Genomic DNA, 18142 nt, shown 5'->3' with positions numbered 1-18142 from the left:
GGGACTGGGTGAAACGGGAGGGACACGTGGCCGAGCCCTGCCTGGAGCCGGAGGGCTTGAACCCCCTGCAGCCACGGACCCTCCACGGGCGCAGGAGCCGGGGGCCGGGCGCCCGTGCAATGCTCACACCTTTATTGATACAAATGTACAAGGACACATCTTACAGTGGGGAGTGCGGCCCCGGCATGGGGCAGGACACCCGGGGAGGGGTGCAGGACGCCCGGGGAGGGGGGGGGGACCCGCGGGCGCCCCAGTCCAGTGTAATGCCGTGGGTGACCTCGGGGGTACCGGCCACCCAGAGAGGGGCTTTGTGGGGGGTGGGGGTACAAGGCCACCGCCGCCACGGACAGCTACAGAGGCTATGTACAGGATAAGTTAGGCGCGTGCTGCGGGGTGGGCAGGGGGCTGTACAGGGGGACGCAGGCACCTACCCCGCAGGCTGAGCATCAGCTCCTTGATGGCGCGGGGGGCACGAGGAACCCCACACCCTGGCTCCCCAAAAAGGCCACTTGCAGCCACGCTCGCCCCAGGTGCCGGCCGCTGCCGGAGGGAAGGGAGACACGGAGAGTGCGGAGGCCTGGGGGGACGTGGGCTGGCGCTCACTGCTTCTTCTCACGAGTGGTGATGGTGACCAGTTGCTTGGCGGCCTTGGCGATGTCGTAGGCACACTGGATGACCTGCTGGGTCAGGAGCTGGTAGTCCACGGTGGCACCGGGCTCGGGGGGCACGGTCTTGCGGCACTCGCTCTGCAGCCGGTAGGCGCTGGCGTTGAGCAGCCGCAGGGAGCTCCGCACAGTCTCCAGTGCCGGTTTCTGTGGCAGAGCACAGGACCAGGGTCAGAACCCACCCTCACGGGGCTGACAGCGTCTGGTGGGGACCACAACCACCCCAGGGACACACCGCTCCTCCTACCTTAGGGAAGAGTGATGCCATCTCTGTCACAGCCGAGTGGATCTTCTCTGAGCAGGGCACGAAGCTGGGGGCAAGGAGAACAGGTGAGCAACGTGGACAGCGCTTCCCAACCATGGAGGATGGCAAGGCATGGCCCCACCCCTTGTCTGGGTGTCCAGGAGGGGGGGACACAGGGAGAGGCTGTGCCCCAGTCCTACCTGTCATGCTTGGACTCTTGTGCTGCCCGCAGCAGCTCCTGGATGTTCTTGGTGACCTGCTCAGTTTTGAGGATGACATCCTCCGTGCTGGGCAGGCCAGGGTCCAGCTCCCCGTCCAGCGGGTCCAGCTCATGGGGGAAATCCTCATCCTTGCTCAGTTCCACAAACCGCTTCCCCTCCATGCTGCAGGGACCAACCAACCGGCCTGGGTCAGTATCAGCCCCCCGTCCCTGTGTCCCCACGTACACTGGTGCAGCCCCGAGCCCCACCACTCACCTGATCAGAACCTCACTGGCCTGTGTGTTGTCGTAGTCGCTGTCAGTGCCGCTGCCGTGCCGGTCCAGCTTGCCCTGGAGGGGAGAGGAGCAGTGTGAAGCCCTGCCCAGCCCCATCCCCACACAGGGTCAGGAGTCTCTCCACCCCAAGAGTTGCTCCCCCTCCCTGATACATCACCATGTGTCGGGCACCATCAGGTGGGCAGGAGAGCAGTGGGGAGGATGGAGGGAAGGGCACCGAGGAGGCAGATGGACCTTTCCGGATCTGGAAGGGGAGAAGAGGGGAAGCCCATGCTGAACGGGGTGCAGAAGGGTGTGGAGCCGATCCCGGTGACGTGCAAGGGAGGACAAGCACAGGGGACACTGCCACCCTGCATGCACAAACATCCCGAAGCTGCCATCCCTTGGGGAGATCCCCGGCCTGACCCAGGGGGGTGCAGGGCGGTGGGGGGACAGGACATCCCTAAGGCCACATCCCAGACAGGTGACATCCACCATGTCCCATGCAGGAGCCGCCCCCACTGCGGCCCCCTTACCCGGTACACGCTGGCCGGGATGTGCATGGAGTACAGAGCCTCGTCCTCCACCTCCTGGCGACACACGAAAGGTTACAGCCCCGCGGGGATGGGAACCAGCACCCTGTGGGGCTGGGGGGGACTGCTGCACCCCAAAACCCTCCCACCCAGCCAAGCACACTCACGCCAGGGCTGAAGGGCTGGAGCCGTGTCACCAGCTCCTCCACTGGCTGCCCGAAGGGTTTCAGCGCCGAGCCTGGTTCATACATGGAGAAGGCCTGGCGGTCCCGGCGGTGTGGGGGAGCCATGCCCGGGGGGTGCCCGTGCTCCTGCCGCTCACTGGGGGCCGGGGTCGGATGTGTGGGACCAGTCTGCTGACGGATCTGCGCGTTCTCTGCCTGCAGCTTGTGGATCTGCAGCCAGGAGAGGGGGAAGGCATTGGTGAGGAGGTGGGGGGAATGCTGAGGAGGGGAGTCCTGCTGGCCCCACACCCACCTCACGCTGCAGCCGGCGCAGCTCATCGCTCAGGCTGTTGTTCACCTTCATCAGTTGCTGCACCTTGGCCTCAGAGGCAGCCAGAGCCTTCTTCACCTCCAGGTACTCTTGCAGCGTGATGGGGCCATCTGACAGGTCGGAGGAGTCCATGCTCTGCAAGGAGAGGAGCTCAGCACTAGGATCCCATAGGTGGGGTCTGGGTGGCAGTCCAGGCCAGGGCCTGGCTCACCCTGGCACGGTTGTTGCGGGAGGCATTGCGCAGCAGCTCCTGGTCCGTGTCCTCATCAGAGGCGACACTGTCGTAGTCGTGCTGGTCATCCAGGTCACTCTGGCTCCGCAGCGAGTAGTCGAGGGCATCTGGGGGAGGGCAGGGCAGGTGCTAAGCACAGGGCAGGGGGGAGTGCTCAGCCCCACCTCGCTGCCCTCCATGCCTCACCCGTGGGGCTAAGCAGACTCTTCCCTTGCTGCCGGCGCTTGGCTTCCCCAAGGATGTCGATGAGCAAGGTGGCAAACTCCCTGGCGTTGAACCTGGCCAGTTTTTGCCGGCCCTGGGGGGAAAAGGGGGTGAGCAGGGGTCTGGGTGCACAGGGGAGTCGTGTGGTCTAGAGGGGGCCTCACCTGGTTGCGCGTCGCTGAGTACTCAGGGTTGACAGGGAGGAAGGGGACGGCGCTGCGCTCTGTCACCAGCGTGCTGTGGTTCTGCGTCGTCAGCCAGACTGCAGGAAGGCACCTGGTGTCAGACCCCAGGGGACAGACACAGGGGCTGGACCCCTGGACAAGCAGGCTGCAGGGCCCGGAGCCAGCAGGACGCAGGCGCGGGTGCAGGACCAGCCTGCTGGGACTGGGAGTGGAGCCTGGCCAGGCTGACAGGAATCACCTCCCTCAACCACCCAGTGGGGCCAGGGTCCTCCCATAACCCCCTAACAGGACCCTCCCATGCTCTTCACCCTTTCAAGCACCAGCTCAGCACCCCACAGCTGATGGGAAGATGGTTTGACACCTGTTGCCACCCATCCTGCCACCCCCCAGATCAGGGGCACCACTGCAGGCCGAGCCTCCATCCCTGGGGGATCCCGGCACCCACCTCGGGCAGCTCCCCAGCCCGGGCACCCAGCGGCGGCCCCTCGTGCTGAGCAAACCTTCTCGAGCAGAGGAATGGAGAAGGAGGGGCCTGCAGTCCGGTGGACACATCCCACAGCCCTGCCAGCTGCTCCTCCCCGTGCCGTGACACCCACCCCAGCCCCGGGGAGCTGCACCCCACACCCCCCTCACCCGCGTCGTTCTCCCGACGGTCCACCTCGTCGTACACGTCCATGGCCAGCTCCTCAAAGAGGCGGTTGCTGAGCTGCAGCAGTACAGGGGACGGTGTCAGGCAGGATGAGAGGAGCAGGCAGACACCCCCAGCCCTGCCCTGGCCCCCCACTCACCGCCTGCAGCTTCTTCTTGGCTGCTTTGGCCAGTTCAGAGAGGTCCAGGCTGGGGGGTATGGGGAGGGGAGAAAGAAAAAGTGGGGGTTATTCCTGGCCTGTTCCCACCAAAACAGTCCCCAGCTGCACCCCAACAAGACAGGGATGCACCCCCTCAGGCATTGGGGGCTTCACCAAGCAGGGCTGGTGGGCAGGCACGGGGGGATGAGGTGGCAGGGGGCGAGTGGGACCCCCCTCCCTGGGTGCCCCCCAGGTGCCGGGCTGGGCCGAGCGGCCAGGGCTGCAGGGGGGCCCCATGGCAGCAGCACGGGGGGCCCCCAGAGCCGAGCAGACAATACCTCTGTGCCATGCACTTTGGGCGCACCCTGCGCTCCGGAGAAGGCAGCGGAGGGAAGAACAGGATAAAGGCGGACGTTAAACGCGCGGGCACGCCGACCCCCTGCCCCCCAGGGATGCTCCAGTGACTGGGGTCCCCCCCTCAGCCCAGCGGGGATGCTGGGGGGGACATGGGACAGGCCAGCGGGGCCACAGGCACCAGACACTCACCTGTCAGCCATTTGTGGGATGATGTAGTGCCCATTCTTGTGGTCTGCACAAAGAGAGGGGTGGTGAGCAAGGCCACGCAGTCCCTCCAGGATAACCCCCTCACCCCAGGACCCCTCACTCACCCGGCTTTCTGCCACAGAGGTAGAAGGCCAGGCGGTCAGTCAGCTCGTACTGGCACTCCACCAGCCGCTCCGCCAGCTCGTGCTGGGCTGCCTGCCTGTGGGAGGGCCAGCAGGGATGATGCCCACCCTAGGTGGGGGTGCAGGCAGGGGTGACCCCCTTCCCTGCCCTCACCTGGCATAGTCAATGGGGGTCCGGCCATTCACATCGGGCGCCCCAGGATCGGCACCGTAGACCACCAGCAGCTCTGCCTGCAGGATCTGCCCGGCCTTGGCGGCCACGTGCAACGGTGTGGTGCCCTTCTCCTGCAGGCATGGGCAGCCTCAGCCCTGCAGCCTGCATGTGGCATGGGGCTCCAGGACCCCCCTGGGCCCCACACCACCTCTGGGGTCCCTGAGCCCCACCAGAGCTCACCGGGTGGAAGAAGTTGGCCTGGGCACCCAGCGAGAGCAGGCGCAGGCAGGTCTCCAGGTTGCCCGTCCGCACGCTCGAGTGCAATTGCTGCAGAGGAGAGAGCTGGTAATGGGGGGATCTGTCCCCACTGCCACAGGGGGGTCTCTGAGCCCCACCCCACCTTGCTGAGGTCCTTGGCAGTGACGCCGTCATCATCCCTGCAGGGCAGCTTGTGGACGAAGGCCAGCATCTGGTACTTGGCACGGATGAACTCTGACTTGGTGGGGCTGGGAGTGGGCAGCGGGTTTTGGGGTGAGGAGGGGGCTCCCAGCCAGTGCTGGCCCCTTCCCCACAGCACAGGGAGCACTTACTGCACTTTGTCTTGGGGGTTTGCCTTCCGGCGCCCGCTCTGCACCTGCGCTGGATCCAGCAGCGAGTGCTCCCAGATGGAGTTGGCCCCATTGCTTGCCAAGGTGTGCACCATCTGCATGGGACAGGCAGGGCCCAGTGGGCACTGGGGGTCCCAGCGAGCACCTCCCCACATTCCAGTGTCCCCAGCACCCACCTGGAGCAGGGTGGTGGGCCAGGGGCTGTGGCGCAGGTGCTTGACGATGGAGATGTGGCGGCCCAGGCTGCGGTGCACGCTGCAGCACTCGTCGCAGATGAGCACCCCGCGGTTGATGGACGCCCAGCCAGGGTCTGGGGGTGGCATGGGGGTGTCAGCAGGTGTCCCCTCCCCATGCATCCCCTCCTCATGCATCCATCCAGCAGGGGGATGCGTTGCTACAGCAACCATTTCCCAGGAGATGAAGAGGGGCTCAGCCCATCACCAGGGGAAACCCACGGGTTTCCCATAGCAACCACCAGCCAAAAGGAGGGCAGGGTTTGGCCCCCCACCATCAGGAGGACAGCTGGTGGCAGGGATGATGCCAGCACACCCTGATCAGGGGCAACCTGGCTCTCACTGCGAGGTCACTCAGCCCCGGAGCCCCTGGCTGAGTGTTTGGGGGGTCATGGATGGGGGCAGTGTGCCCCACAATGGGTGGGCACCCCCAGTCCATGGGCTCCTATGTAGAGTGGTCACCAGCTCTGCAGCCTCAGCACCCCAGTGCAGCCAGCCCAAGGACACCCCAGCTCCGGGGCAGGTGCCACAGCCCCCCACGCTGCCGTGCCCCTCCAGCCCTGCCGCTGGCCCCGGCCTGCCGGACTGGAGACCTTTGTGTCCCCGCCGGGAACAAAGGACCGTTTGAGCAGCCACGCTGGCCCCGCGCTGGCACCAGCCCCGGCACCCACGGGGGCACCGCTCCCGGCCAGGCAGCAGCTCCCCACGCCCGCACCCCAAAGACGGGTCCTGGGGACGTGGGAGTCTGGCCCCGTGGTGTGGCCGCTGAGCTGCAGCTGTTCACAGCAGCATGAGGACAGGATTTGAGGACCCCCGCTGGGTCACAGCCTCCCCCTTCCCAGGAAACACAGCCAGGCACGGAGTGACGATGCTGAATCGTTCCCAGGTGTCCCCTCTGCCGGGCACGACGGGGGTCCTGCCACCCTCTGCCCAGCCCCACCCTCTCCCCTTGTTTCTGTGGGACCTACACAAACACCACACTATGGGTAGTAGGGGGGTAGCCCCAAGCCTGGGGATGCAGGGCCTGGGGGGGGTGGCTGCACTGGCCCCTCCGATGGCCCTGAGGGGGGACAGTGGCCCCACGACCTCACAGAGTGAGGAAGGCAGGCAGGCAGGCAGGCAGCCGAGCCTCCTCCACTTCCTTCCTCACTGCAGGGTCCCGGACCCCTCCCCACGCACCCCCCCAGAGCCCTGGGGACACCGTTTTGGGGGGGCACGGCATCCTGCCATGCTGCAGTGCCCCGGGGGCGGGGTGGGGTGGCCAGGGGGAGTGGTGGCCCCCCCAGCCTGGCAGCCCCGCGCACGCAGATGGCAGCGCCTTGGCAGCCGGTGCAGCGGCATCTGTGCCTTCGCACCCGCTGCCCACGGCCACCGCCGGGAACAGGACGCTCCGTGCGGGGGGAGCCGGCCCGCGGCCCCCCAGCCGAGCGGATCCAGAGCATCCCTTGGGCAACAGCCCCTCCCGCCCTAGGGCAGCTGGGATGTGGTGGGATGCGGGTGGGCACTGCAGCAGCTCGGGAGCGCTTGCACAGGGACACCCCAAACCCTGGGAGGATCCTGAAGTCCAAGGGAGCTCGCAGCACCTCAATCCCTGCATCGGGATGTGGGCTGACACCGGGACCCCCAGAACTCGGCCCCGCACCGGTGATGCAGGGCTGGGGCCAGGGCATCCCTACATGGGGCCAAGGGAGGCCGGGCAGAGGGATCAGAGCACCCCACGGGCACCCCCCATGCAGGGCCAGGCAGCGCATCCCCGGCAGCGACAGCGGGTGCTCCCAGCGCGCTAGGAAACGGCCTCTGGACTTTATAAATCATTTCCTCCCATGGCTGCCAGGCGATAAGAGATTGGAAAAAACTGGTTTCCATTTCCCCTGGGCGCAGCAGGAAGCCCCGGCACCGCCCCGGGAAGCCCTGGCCCCCCGCTTGCCCGCCGGCAAGGGGAATGCCTGGAGGCAGGGCAGCCTTTCGCCCACGCGTGCCGACAGCTCTCCTGGCAGGATCCGGCCATTGGCACGTGGCCGGAATAATTTCGGCACAGCCTTGGCCCGCGGGCAGCTTTCCGGGGCCGGCTCGGAGACCCGTTCATTCATTGCCGTGGGGCCACCTGCGCTGGCTACGGGCAGGTTTGGGGTCTGGCCCTACCGTGGGCAGGGTTTAGGGGGGGCCAAACCCACCGTGACGCCCACGGGCGGGTGCCCAGCGTGGGGGCACCGGCACCAGCGGGGATGGGAATGGTCTTGCCCAGGCTCGGCTCTGGCTTGCAGCGCGGCGGCCGCACGGCTCACCCAACCGGCACCGCCAAACCCGGATCCGGCTGGGGTGGGGGCTGGCTGTGGGGTGCAGGAGGGTGTCCCCCATCATCCCGCCAGTTACGGGGTCACCAGCGCTGCTGGCACCGACTGGCGCGTCCCTAGCCTGTGCCAGCAGCCCCCGCCTGGGCTGAGCAAGCTGTGGGTGGTGCAGGGGGGCGGTGGGGACACGGGGTGCGCTGGAGAGGCTCGGAGGAGGGCATGCGGGGCTTTCGGGGATGCGTCTGGAGTGTGTGAGGGTATTCCGGGAGGCTAAAAGGGGGTGCACCAAGGGGGTCATGAGTTTCATCAAGGCGTTTCACTGGGGGCACTTCAGAGGGTTCCTGGGGGGCAGACGGGGGACCCAGTGGGGTTCCCTTGAGTGTGCAGAGTGGGGTGCAGAAAGGAATAAGCAGGGGCACTCAGGGGGGTGCAAAGGGGTCTCGATGTGGGGCGTACATGGAGATGCGAAAGGGGTCACGGGGCGCAGTCCGGGGGCAAACATCTCGGGGTACAGAGGGGGCTGCCGGGGGCGCACCGGGGGGTGCCGTGGGGCACAGAGGGGGCTCTCGGGGGCGCGGGGGCGCTCAGGGCAGGCTCCGGGGGGCAGCGGGAGGGGCGGGGAGGCTGGCGGGGCCGTGCCGGTGCCGATGCGGGGGGGCCCTTACCTGGGGCGCTGCAGTCGGCGCACACCTCTGCCCGCGGCGCCTTCCGGGACATCCTCAGCGGCGAGGCGGGCCCGGGCCCGGGCCTCTGCGCCAGCGTGGGGCGGCGGCGGCGCCCCCGGGCCCGCCGGGGGAGCGGCGGCGGGGAAGGGGAGGGGTCCGGGCGGCGGGGAGGGGGCGGCGGGGCCCGGAGCGGCGGGGCCGGGGGCTGCCGGCTGCTCCCAGCGCCCGGCAGCTCCGCAGGAAGCGGCGCAGGCCCGGCCCCGGCGGAGGAGGGGCCGCACCGCCCCCGCCCCGCCACCGGCAGCGCTGCCGCGGCCGCCCCGCACTCGCAGCTGCAGCCGAACCGAACCCGGACCCGCACCCGCGCCGGCACCGCCCGGCACCGGGACACGCACCGGGACACGCACCTGCACTGCCCCCGCCCCGCACACAGAGCCGGAGCCGCACACGAATTCGCGCAGGCACCGGCACCGCTCCACACCCACACCGGCGCCGCCCCCGACCCGCAGCCGCACCTGTGAACGCCCCCTGGACAGCCCGGTGCCGCTCCCGGACCCGGACGCCTCACCCGCTGCGGGGCATCAGCCCTGCCCCTGCTCTGCTCCTCATCCCGGGCATCCCCTGGTCCTCACCCCAGTGCCCGTCCTCGGGGCACTCCCGGTCCCATTTTCAGCCCAGAGCGCTGTCCTGGTCCCGCTCCCAGCCCTCGTCCTGTTTATCCTGGAAGGGTGGCACTGGTCCCATTCCTATTCCGTGTCCTGTGTAACCCAGTCCCAGCCCAGGGAACCCCCAAATTGCTTCAGTCCTGCTCTGGACACTTGTTCTCGATCCAGCCGAAGTCCTGGGGCACCCCCAGCCCTGTTCCCAATGCCACCTCTGACACTGTGCACCCCACTCCCGGGCACACCCCTTCTCCAGGATACTGCGTTGGGCCACACACCCATTTAGGGTGCTCAGCAGGGGATTTTGGGGGCGGGTGGGGGAGATTGGGGACTATTTGGGGTCTACTCCGTACTCTGACCCTTTAAGCACTTGGAGCAGAGGGGACACCCCATGGGGGCCCCACAGAGAGCTGCGGGGCTCAGACCCCAGCGGGAGCCCCCAGCACCTGGGGCAGGCGGAGGGGTGACCTCGCTGCTGAGGCTCATGACGTCATGGGGGCTGGATGGGGGATGCTGTGCGGGGACAGGGGCGGGGGGATGCGACCACCGCCACCGCCAGGGCTGAGCACAGAATAATGCCGGGGAGGGGGGTTCCCCCACGGGAGGGTGGGGAGCAGCGGGGTGCGGGGCCGGGAGCGCTGCGCCGGCGGAGGCCGGGGCGGCCGCAGAGGCCCAGCCTTGCATTGTTCTTGGGCGGCAGCCGGAAAACGCGACGCCCGCTCGGGAGAGACGCAGGCGGAAAAGGAAACGGGGCTGGGGGCCCGTGCCTGCTGTTGCTGCTGCTGCGGGGGCGGGAGTGGGGGTCCCCCCACGGCCCCCACCTGGTCCCCACGTGCCGCCGTCACCCCTGCCCCACCATATGCTCGGGCCCGCTGCCCCACGGGGGGAGCGGAGGTCAGCTGGGAGGGGGAAGATCAGCCCGGGAAAGGGGGGAATTTGGGGAGGATGCTGACTGCCAGTTTGCCGTTTGCAGGCCTCCCTGCGGCATGGGAGGCCGCGGTGATGGGCTGAGCGGTGCGGGAGGGAGCCGAAGAAAGAGGAGGATGAAGATGAGGAAGAAGAAGGGGGCGATGCCGGGCAGGGCAACTACAAGTCCCATGAGGCCGGGCGGTGCGGGGGGGGGACCGGGGAAGCACCGGGCGGGAGGTGGCGGCCCGCCCCGCCCCGCGCCCCCCCCGCCCCGCGCCGCGCCCGCCTCGCCGCTCCAGCATGCACGGAGGATGCTCGCGTCTTGCTCGGGCAGGAAGGGGCCGGAGGGCAGGTACCCGCTGCACTACCTCGTCTGGCACAACCGCGCCCGTGACCTGGACCGGGAGCTCAGCGCCAAGCAGGTGGGGCGGCGGGGGGACACTCCCGGCACGGCCCGGCCCGGCTCCGCTCGGCTGGGGCTGATGCAATGCTCGGGGCCGGGGTGAGGATGAGGATGGAGATGAGGGGGGATGGGGTCGCTCTCTGCGCTGGCGAGGCCCTGGGGTTGTGGTGTGTGTCCCCATCTGCACCCAGGGGCTGTGCCTGCTGCCCTCGGGGCTGCCACGGAGCGCTGGGTACCACCCGCGGGTCTCCTGCATCCTCCAGCACACGCAGCCCCGAGCATCCCTCCGCACGTGTCCCGTGCTCCCTGCTAGGCCTCTGCAGACCCCCGCTCCGCACCCCGCTTCTCTGGGTATTGCCACCCCCCTTGGGGTGCAGCCTTCAGCTCCCCACTCTCAGGCTGAGCCCCCTTGGGGCGGGGGGACAGGGGCCCTGATGCTGCCAGGGCGCAGCCCCCAGCCTCACAAGGGTTCTCCTCAGGGTGAGGGGACCCACTTTGTCCCTCAGCTCGGGAACCTCCCAGCCGCCCGGTGATGGAGCGGGGTGTGGGTGCTTTCCCGGCGGGTTCCCAGCCTCTCTCTCCCCCGTGGCGTTGTAATTCAGGTAATTAAAACCCAACCCCGAATACGCAGGAAACCGCAGGCGCTGGAGAGAGGCTGACGGGGAAGCTGTGCTGAGTATCCCCAGTCTCCCGGCCTGGGTCCTTAAAGCCCCAAGGCACTGAGGGCCATGCTGGAAGGACCCTGGTGATGCGTGAAGCGGGGGTCATTGTGCCGCCAAGCTCCAGCCGGGATGCAGGAGATGGCTCCCGCCACACCCGTCTCCATTGTGGGGTCCAGCCGGAGGCTGCGCCAGCATCACCCTGGTCTCCCACGCCATGGCCAGTGTTTTTATTTTCGTGTTAATTTGGGTTTTCCCAGGAGCCCAGCGCGGCGGATATCAAAGCTGGGCTTGGCAGACGCGGGGAGGTGGAGGGGCTGCGGGGGGGCTCTGACCCACTCACCTGCAGAGAGGCTCCAGCCCTCCAGCCTGGGAAGCACGGGGGCTCTGCCCTGCTCCCCGCTGGCATTGAGAGCAAAACCAGTCATGTGTGCAGCCCAGGGGTGCATGCAGGGGGCCCATGGGTGCTGCAGGCTGCATTCTGGGGCAGGTGGGGGCTTGGGGGGAGGAGGTGAGGGCCAGCCCAGGCTCCCTGCTCTGTCCAGGGCACCCAGGGACACGGCTCAGCCCTTATCCCTGCCGGAGCATCCTTCAGGAAAGAAGCTGGGGTTGGGGCTGGTGCTGTGTGAAATGCTGGAGGCCAGGTGCCCCCTGCCCAGGGCTCTGCCCTCCCTCTGCCTTGGTGACCCCCACAGGGCAGCGGCTCCACGTGCTGCCCCTCCCGAGTGCAGGTGTCTGGGGTTGGGAAGCACTGGGGCAGCGGAGAGCATTGCTCCTCTCCGTGTCCTGGTAAGGGCTCTGTCTGTCACCCCCAAACTGTCACCATCCACACTTGCCTCCACAAGGGAGCAAGGATCAGTGGGTCCCCTTGACTGGGACATCACAAGGATGTGTGAGACAGTGACAGGGAGCCTGTTGTGCCAGGACACCCCTCACCACAGCCTGCCCCCTCAGGCGTGACAGGGATCCGGGGCAGCAGTGCCTGGTACCATCTTCCCGTGCTGGCTCATGTTCCCTGTTGCTACCCAGTAGCAGGAGCTGGGATTCTCCAGCCCAGGGACAGCCCCAGTGGAGGGATGTGCTGTGCCACATGCCCAGCTGGCACAGGAGGAGCGACTGAGCTGTGGTTCTGCACTGCACCGCTGCCACCCTGAAGCCACCCCCATCCCTGTCCCCATCCCTGTCCCCATCCCTGTCCCCATCCCCGCTGGGTGTCATGGCCCCAGGATGGGCAGCACCTGCAGGTCTGTGCTGTGGTCCCCAAACCGGAGCCAGCCCAACACCAGGGCTCAGGAATGAGCTCTTGCTGGCAAAATCTGGGTCAACTCCATGTCCCCTGGGGTGGCTCCAGTGCCACATCCCCACACTGGGGACCTTCATCCTGCCCAGTGCTGGGGCAGGGCTGCAGCTGGGGAGTCCCACTGAGCCTGCAGGCCCCCACCTCCAGCTGGGGGGTGATTGCCTTAATTAGAGTCATTTCATTAGTGCAATTAAGAAGCAGCAGTTGCCTGGAGAGCATTGGAGTGACACATTGAGTCCCAGGGAACTGGGGGGTTGTTTTGTTTGGTGTCATGGGCAGACTGGGGGGTCCCCCTGCCTGGTGAGTCCTTGGGGATGAGGGCCATGGGAATAGCCACAGCCTGGGCAGGGATGGGAGCGTTCCTGGGGCAGCAGGAATGCAGGACATGCCCAGAGTGAGGCAGGGATGTGCTGCAGGTGAGACTCTGGGTACCAGGGAACCCATGCTCCACCTCTGCCCATGCACCTCTGGCTGCCCAGTCCCAGCTGGCACCTTTGGGTCCTGCGCCCCAGGTTTGTTCTCCTGAGGGTGGCCTCCTCAAAACCAATTATTTGGGGACTGCCCCGCTGCCACCTGCCCTGGCAGCATCTGAGTGCCCCTCTCCAGGCACGAGGCTTCTACCCCAGATGGTCCCTTTGGGGCACAGAGGGTGCCCCCCCTTCCCCAAGCCCTGTCCTCAGCTGGGCATGGGTGTGATGGGCAGCAGGGCCCGTGGGTGCCGGGGGTGCCCACCCGCCACCGCACAAGGGATTCCTCAGGGCTGGCTGGGTGCCAGGCTCAGGGTTTGGCACAAACAATGGCAGCCCCAGCGACGGCTCCCCAGGGCCCCAGGGATCCTCCGAGCAGCCGCTCCGCTCCCGCAGCCGCCCGCCCCCGGCTCAGGCAGGGGAACACGTGCACCCGCCGCAGCCCACGTCGCCCGCTGCGCTCCCAGCCCTGGTGGAGGGGGGCTGCCAGCAGCTGCTGCCTGGCAACTGGGCACAACCCCCCCAAATCCCAGAGGTGGGGGCTTTTCTGGAGCTTGCAGCTGCATCGAGATGTGCAGAGCTCCATGCACTTATGCCAGGGGCATCTGTTCCCCCCCACCACTGCCATGCTGTGCCCGTGTTCTGTGCCCGCCTGGTGGGTGAGCCCAGCGTGGCTGTGAGGAGGGGTGCTGGGTGCCACCACCATGCTCTCCATGCCCTCTTCATGCATGGCAGTGGCAGCAGGGAGAGGCTTTTGAGGTGCCCCTATTTGGGGAGGTCAGGGGTGGGGGTTCTCTCCCAAATACTATCAAATGTTGGCTGCTTTCCGTGTCTGGGAGCTGCACACCTGTGGGACAGCACTGGAGAGCAAGGTCTGGCCACCCCAGTGATCTCAGATCCTCATTCCTTCCTGGCAGGCCGACATCGAGCAGCTGGACCCCCGAGGACGCACTCCCCTGCACCTGGCCACCACGCTGGGCCACCTTGAGTGTGCCAGGGTGCTGCTGAAGCATGGCGCCGACGTGGGCAAGGAGAACCGCAGCGGATGGACAGGTGAGCGGGTGGCTGCTGCCCTCCTTCCTCCTGCAAGCTGTCCTGACGCTGAGATGGCCGTGGAGATGGGCATGGCCATGGACACAGATGTGGACAAGGACACGGGCACAGGCGTGGTCGTGCTCGCCCTGGTGCTGCTCACATGGTGCTCTGTGCCTGTGGCTCCTGTGCAGTGCCCAGCTCTGCAGTGCCCAGCTCTGCAGTGCCATGCTGTGCCCTGGGCACTGCCCCTTTGCCCCGCAGTCCTACAGGAGGCTGTGAGCACCCGTGACCTGGAGCTGGTGCAGCTGGTCCTGCGCTACCGTGACTACCAGAGAGCCATCAAGCGCCTGGCCGGGATCCCTGTCCTGCTGGAGAAGCTGCGCAAGGTACCTCCCTCAGCAGGGGCTGCGGGGGCTGCGGCCACGGGCTTCCCCTGACCCCTTGTGCTCTCCACAGGCCCAGGACTTCTACGTGGAGATGAAGTGGGAGTTCACCAGCTGGGGTGAGCTCAGGCCATAGCATGGCTGTGGGGGGAGCAGGAATTTCCCACCAGAGTACCCCAGCCCCAGTGTCCATCCCCAGGTTGGGGGTCACCTGCCCCCTTGTCCCCCGACACCCCAAGCTTGCAGACCCCCATCCCGCCAAGGCATCGCGTTCCCCAGGTGCGTCCCTCGCCCCTCGGGGTGCAGGTATCCCCATCCCCAGCTGGGCTATCAGCATTTCTCCCCAGTGCCCCTGGTGTCCAAGATCTGCCCCAGCGACACCTACAAGGTGTGGAAGAGTGGCCAGAACCTGCGGGTGGACACCACACTGCTGGGCTTCGACCACATGACCTGGCAGCGGGGCAACCGCAGCTTTGTCTTTCGGGGACAAGGTGAGGTGACACCAGCACGTCCCCCTCCCTGGGGAGTGCTGCTGGGTGAGCCGGTGGGCACCGTGGTTGTCCTGACCCCATTCCCTGCAGACAGCAGTGCGGTGGTGATGGAGATTGACCATGACAGGCGGGTGGTCTACTCAGAGACGCTGGCCCTGGCTGGCCACGACCAGGAGGTGCTGCTGGCTGCTGTGCAGCCCACCGAGGAGCAGGTGATGGGGCGGCTGACGGCCCCCGTCGTCACTACCCAGCTCGACACCAAGAACATCGCCTTCGAGAGGTGGGCTGGGGTGGCACTGAGCCCACACCTGGGGGTGATGGCACTCCAGGCTGTCCAAGCAAGCTCACGGTGCCGTGTCACCCCAGGAACAAGTCCGGGATCCTGGGCTGGAGGAGCGAGAAGACAGAAATGGTGAATGGGTATGAGGCCAAGGTGAGGGGCAGGGGGCTGAGCTGCCCAGGAGGGTATGGTATGGTGAGGTGGCCGCTTCTGCCATTCTCCCTCCTCGGCCAGGTCTATGGTGCTTCCAACGTGGAGCTGATCACACGGACACGGACCGAGCACCTCTCAGACCAGCACAAGGGCAAGAGCAAAGGTGGAGCCAGCACGGGCTGGGTGGGCAGGGCACCTCTGGCTCTGCCCTCACCCCCTCTTCTCCCACAGGCTGTAAGACCCCCCTGCAATCCTTCCTGGGCATCGCTGAGCAGCACGTGGGGCCCAACAATGGGGTGAGTGTTTCAGGGGTCAGAGGGGGTGGCCCTGCAGTCAGACCTCCCCTCTCACCCTGCAGGGCTGTCCCCCCATGCAGACACTGATCACGCAGACACTGAGCCACGCCAACCCCACTGCCATCACCCCTGAGGAGTACTTCAACCCCAACTTTGAGCTGGGCAACCGGGACATGGGACGGCCCATGGAGCTCACCACCAAGACACAGAAGTGAGAGGGGGAGGAGCAGACGGGGACTCCCTGTGTCCCCACCTCCACTGCTGCAGGGTTTGGGGTGGGGGGACAGGTAGGGGTGGGTCCCCAGCCCAATGCCTGTCCCTGGCAGGTTCAAGGCGAAGCTGTGGCTGTGTGAGGACCACCCGCTGTCCCTCTGCGAGCAGGTTGCCCCCATCATCGACCTCATGGCAATAAGCAACGCTCTCTTCGCCAAACTGCGGGATTTCATCACCCTGCGCCTCCCGCCCGGCTTCCCTGTCAAGATCGGTATGGATTGGGCTCTGCTGCTGACCTGGCTGGCACAGTCAGCTTCCCTCCTCACTTTTTTTTCCCTTTTCCTGCAGAAATCCCCATCTTCCATATCCTCAACGCCCGAATAACCTTCGGCAACCTCAATGGGTGTGACGAGCCTGTCAGCTCCCTGCGGCACAGCCCCAGCAGCGAGGCACCCTCACCCAGCAGCGACTCCTCCAGTGTCAGCAGCTCCAGCTCCCTGAGTATGTGGGGGACAGCATGGTGAGGTGGGATGGGAAGGTGTCCCAGTGGGGTCTGGGGGTGCAGCTGGTGGCTGTGGGTCACAGCAGGGTAAGGGACACACAGGAGGGGGTCCCACAGGGTGCTCAGCCAGGCCAGCTCTGTTCTCCCCACAGCCTCGTGCCGAGCGTGTGAGATGGACCCGGCGCTGTTCGAGGTGCCGCGGGGGTACAGTGTGGTGGGCACCCACCAGGACGCCCTGCGGGAGGATGAGGATGATCTGCTGCAGTTTGCCATCCAGCAGAGCCTGCTGGAAGCGGGCAGCGAGTATGACCAGGTGGGCACTGCCACCCCCTCACCTCTTCCTGTACCCCTGGCTGAGGGACCCCACTGCCCACCCCATCTCGACGCCACCCAGGATCCTCACCCACCCCATGTCTCCCCATCCCTGCATCCCACAGTGGTGGGTCAGAGCTCATGCTGGGGGGGCTGGTTTTTGGGATTGCCGCCCTCCAAGCACCCCTCTGGCACCGGCCACAGGTGACCATTTGGGAAGCACTGACCAACAGCAAGCCGGGCACCCACCCCATGTCGCACGAGGGCCGCCGGGGAGACAGGTTGGTAAGGTCCGGCCAGCCCCCCTGGGGGGAGTGGGTGTGGGGGCTGGAGCCACGGGGACCCCACTGAGTCCCTGCCGCCCCCAGGACTCCCCAGCACACGGCATCCCCGCATCCCCCCGTGGCCCCGTCGCCGGGGGGTGGTGGGGGGCCCAGGGCCCTGTTCCCCAGCTACGCCGAGCAGCTGCGCCTGGCCATGGCGCTGTCGGCGCGGGAGCAGGAGGAAGCGGAGCGCCGGACGCGCCAGGAGGAAGAGGATCTGCAGCGGATCCTGCAGCTCTCACTGACGGAGAAGTGACCCCGCACCCCCACTGAGCCCCTCGCCCACCCCACTGGGGATGGGGATGCGGCCGGGGCCGTGTCTGCAGGCACGGGAGGGGAGTGCTGTGGGGGTACCCAGTCCAAAAACTGCGGAGGGCAAATGGGAAAGGGGGGAGCAGGATTTGGCCCTGGGAGAACGTCCCCAGAGCTGGGGCAGTACTGGGGTGAGGTGGGGGCACCCCACAGCAGCACAGGGTGGGGGTGGATGTTGACCCTGCACCTGGGGTGGCAGGGACCAGGGAGGGCAACTCCACGGACTGTACCCCTTCTCCAGGAGAGCCCTGCTCCCCCAGCCGCCCTATGGGGTGCTGCTCAGCCCCTCACCCCAGGAAGGCGGTGGGAGGCACCTCCTGCCCCAGATGGGTGGGTTTCCAGTTGCGTGGGGTCCTGGGGTGCCCCCAGAGCCAGGGGGCTCTGCCCAGTTCTCTCTTCCCCCCCCTGCCCAGGCGCTACCAAGTGCACTTACCCAGGAGCTGCTCTGCCTGCCAGCAGGGGTGGGGGCTCAGCACTATGGTACCCCACAGCCAGCGAGGGGCTGCACAGCCGCCCCCCATGGCACGGGGACTGCTGGGGCAGCTGAAGGGGTGCCTGTGAAGGGCGCTCCGGTGTCACCCCCCTTAACCCTGCTCGCACCCCTCCACCCTGCTCGGATGCCCCACCTTGGCAGCGCTGCACCCCCTCGTCCCGGGCACTGACCCCGAGAGAAACCTTACGTCAAATGGTGCTAACCCCGGCCCCCTGCCCCGGCTGCTCCCCCTTTGCACATGGGGGGTCGGGGGCTGCAGGGGAGGGGGGGCTGGACTTGCTCCCCTGGGATTTTTCATAGCTGGTGCCCCCCCCTCCACCCACCCGTGCACCCCACAGCAACATCTGGGCCAGGGCCGGGGGAGCCCGAGCAGCTCCGACTGCGGCCAACACCAATAAATGCTCTTTAATGTTTGTCTCTCTCGACCTCCCTCTGCCTGTGCCGGGGCTTCACAGGCAGCGGGTGCAGGCAGCACCCCTGGCACGGTGGTC

The 18142-nt window shown here is 67.1% G+C and overlaps 2 protein-coding genes across 8 annotated transcripts; one reads left to right on the top strand and one right to left on the bottom strand.

Annotated features, from left to right (window-relative positions):
* Window positions 1-111: 111 nt before the first annotated feature.
* Window positions 112-8698, bottom strand: GIT1 (GIT ArfGAP 1). Of its 4 annotated transcripts, XM_058854509.1 has the most exons (22): window positions 8459-8617; window positions 5446-5579; window positions 5252-5364; window positions 5062-5167; window positions 4902-4988; window positions 4662-4792; window positions 4490-4584; window positions 4368-4410; window positions 4160-4186; window positions 3822-3870; window positions 3667-3739; window positions 3013-3110; window positions 2831-2942; window positions 2624-2751; window positions 2395-2547; window positions 2085-2312; window positions 1921-1974; window positions 1563-1649; window positions 1386-1459; window positions 1110-1292; window positions 913-976; window positions 112-812 (listed from the first exon to the last, which is right to left on the bottom strand). In XM_058854509.1, exons 1-22 carry the CDS (start codon window positions 8508-8510, stop codon window positions 600-602), a joined length of 2304 nt encoding a protein of 767 aa, XP_058710492.1. In that variant the 5' UTR covers window positions 8511-8617; the 3' UTR covers window positions 112-599. The 4 variants fall into 4 exon arrangements, with proteins under 4 accessions (XP_058710492.1, XP_058710495.1, XP_058710493.1 ...); XM_058854512.1 differs by lacking the exon at window positions 1921-1974; XM_058854510.1 differs by lacking the exon at window positions 4160-4186.
* Window positions 8699-10310: 1612 nt separating this feature from the next.
* On the top strand, window positions 10311-18033 carry ANKRD13B (ankyrin repeat domain 13B). Of its 4 annotated transcripts, none has more exons than XM_058854522.1 (15): window positions 10311-10451; window positions 13776-13911; window positions 14155-14279; window positions 14350-14395; window positions 14624-14767; window positions 14858-15047; window positions 15134-15200; window positions 15282-15363; window positions 15432-15496; window positions 15577-15707; window positions 15823-15980; window positions 16058-16210; window positions 16364-16524; window positions 16728-16804; window positions 16892-18033. In XM_058854522.1, exons 1-15 carry the CDS (start codon window positions 10341-10343, stop codon window positions 17100-17102), a joined length of 1857 nt encoding a protein of 618 aa, XP_058710505.1. In that variant the 5' UTR covers window positions 10311-10340; the 3' UTR covers window positions 17103-18033. The 4 variants fall into 4 exon arrangements, with proteins under 4 accessions (XP_058710505.1, XP_058710504.1, XP_058710503.1 ...); XM_058854521.1 differs by having other exon boundaries at window positions 16728-16808; XM_058854520.1 differs by having other exon boundaries at window positions 15282-15434; window positions 15559-15707.
* Window positions 18034-18142: the final 109 nt, after the last annotated feature.

Source organism: Poecile atricapillus, chromosome 21, assembly GCF_030490865.1.
Source record: "Poecile atricapillus isolate bPoeAtr1 chromosome 21, bPoeAtr1.hap1, whole genome shotgun sequence".
NCBI lineage: Eukaryota > Metazoa > Chordata > Aves > Passeriformes > Paridae > Poecile > Poecile atricapillus.
The sequence above is the reverse complement of the archived record's forward strand: the minus strand, read 5'-3'. Positions and strand labels throughout refer to the sequence as shown.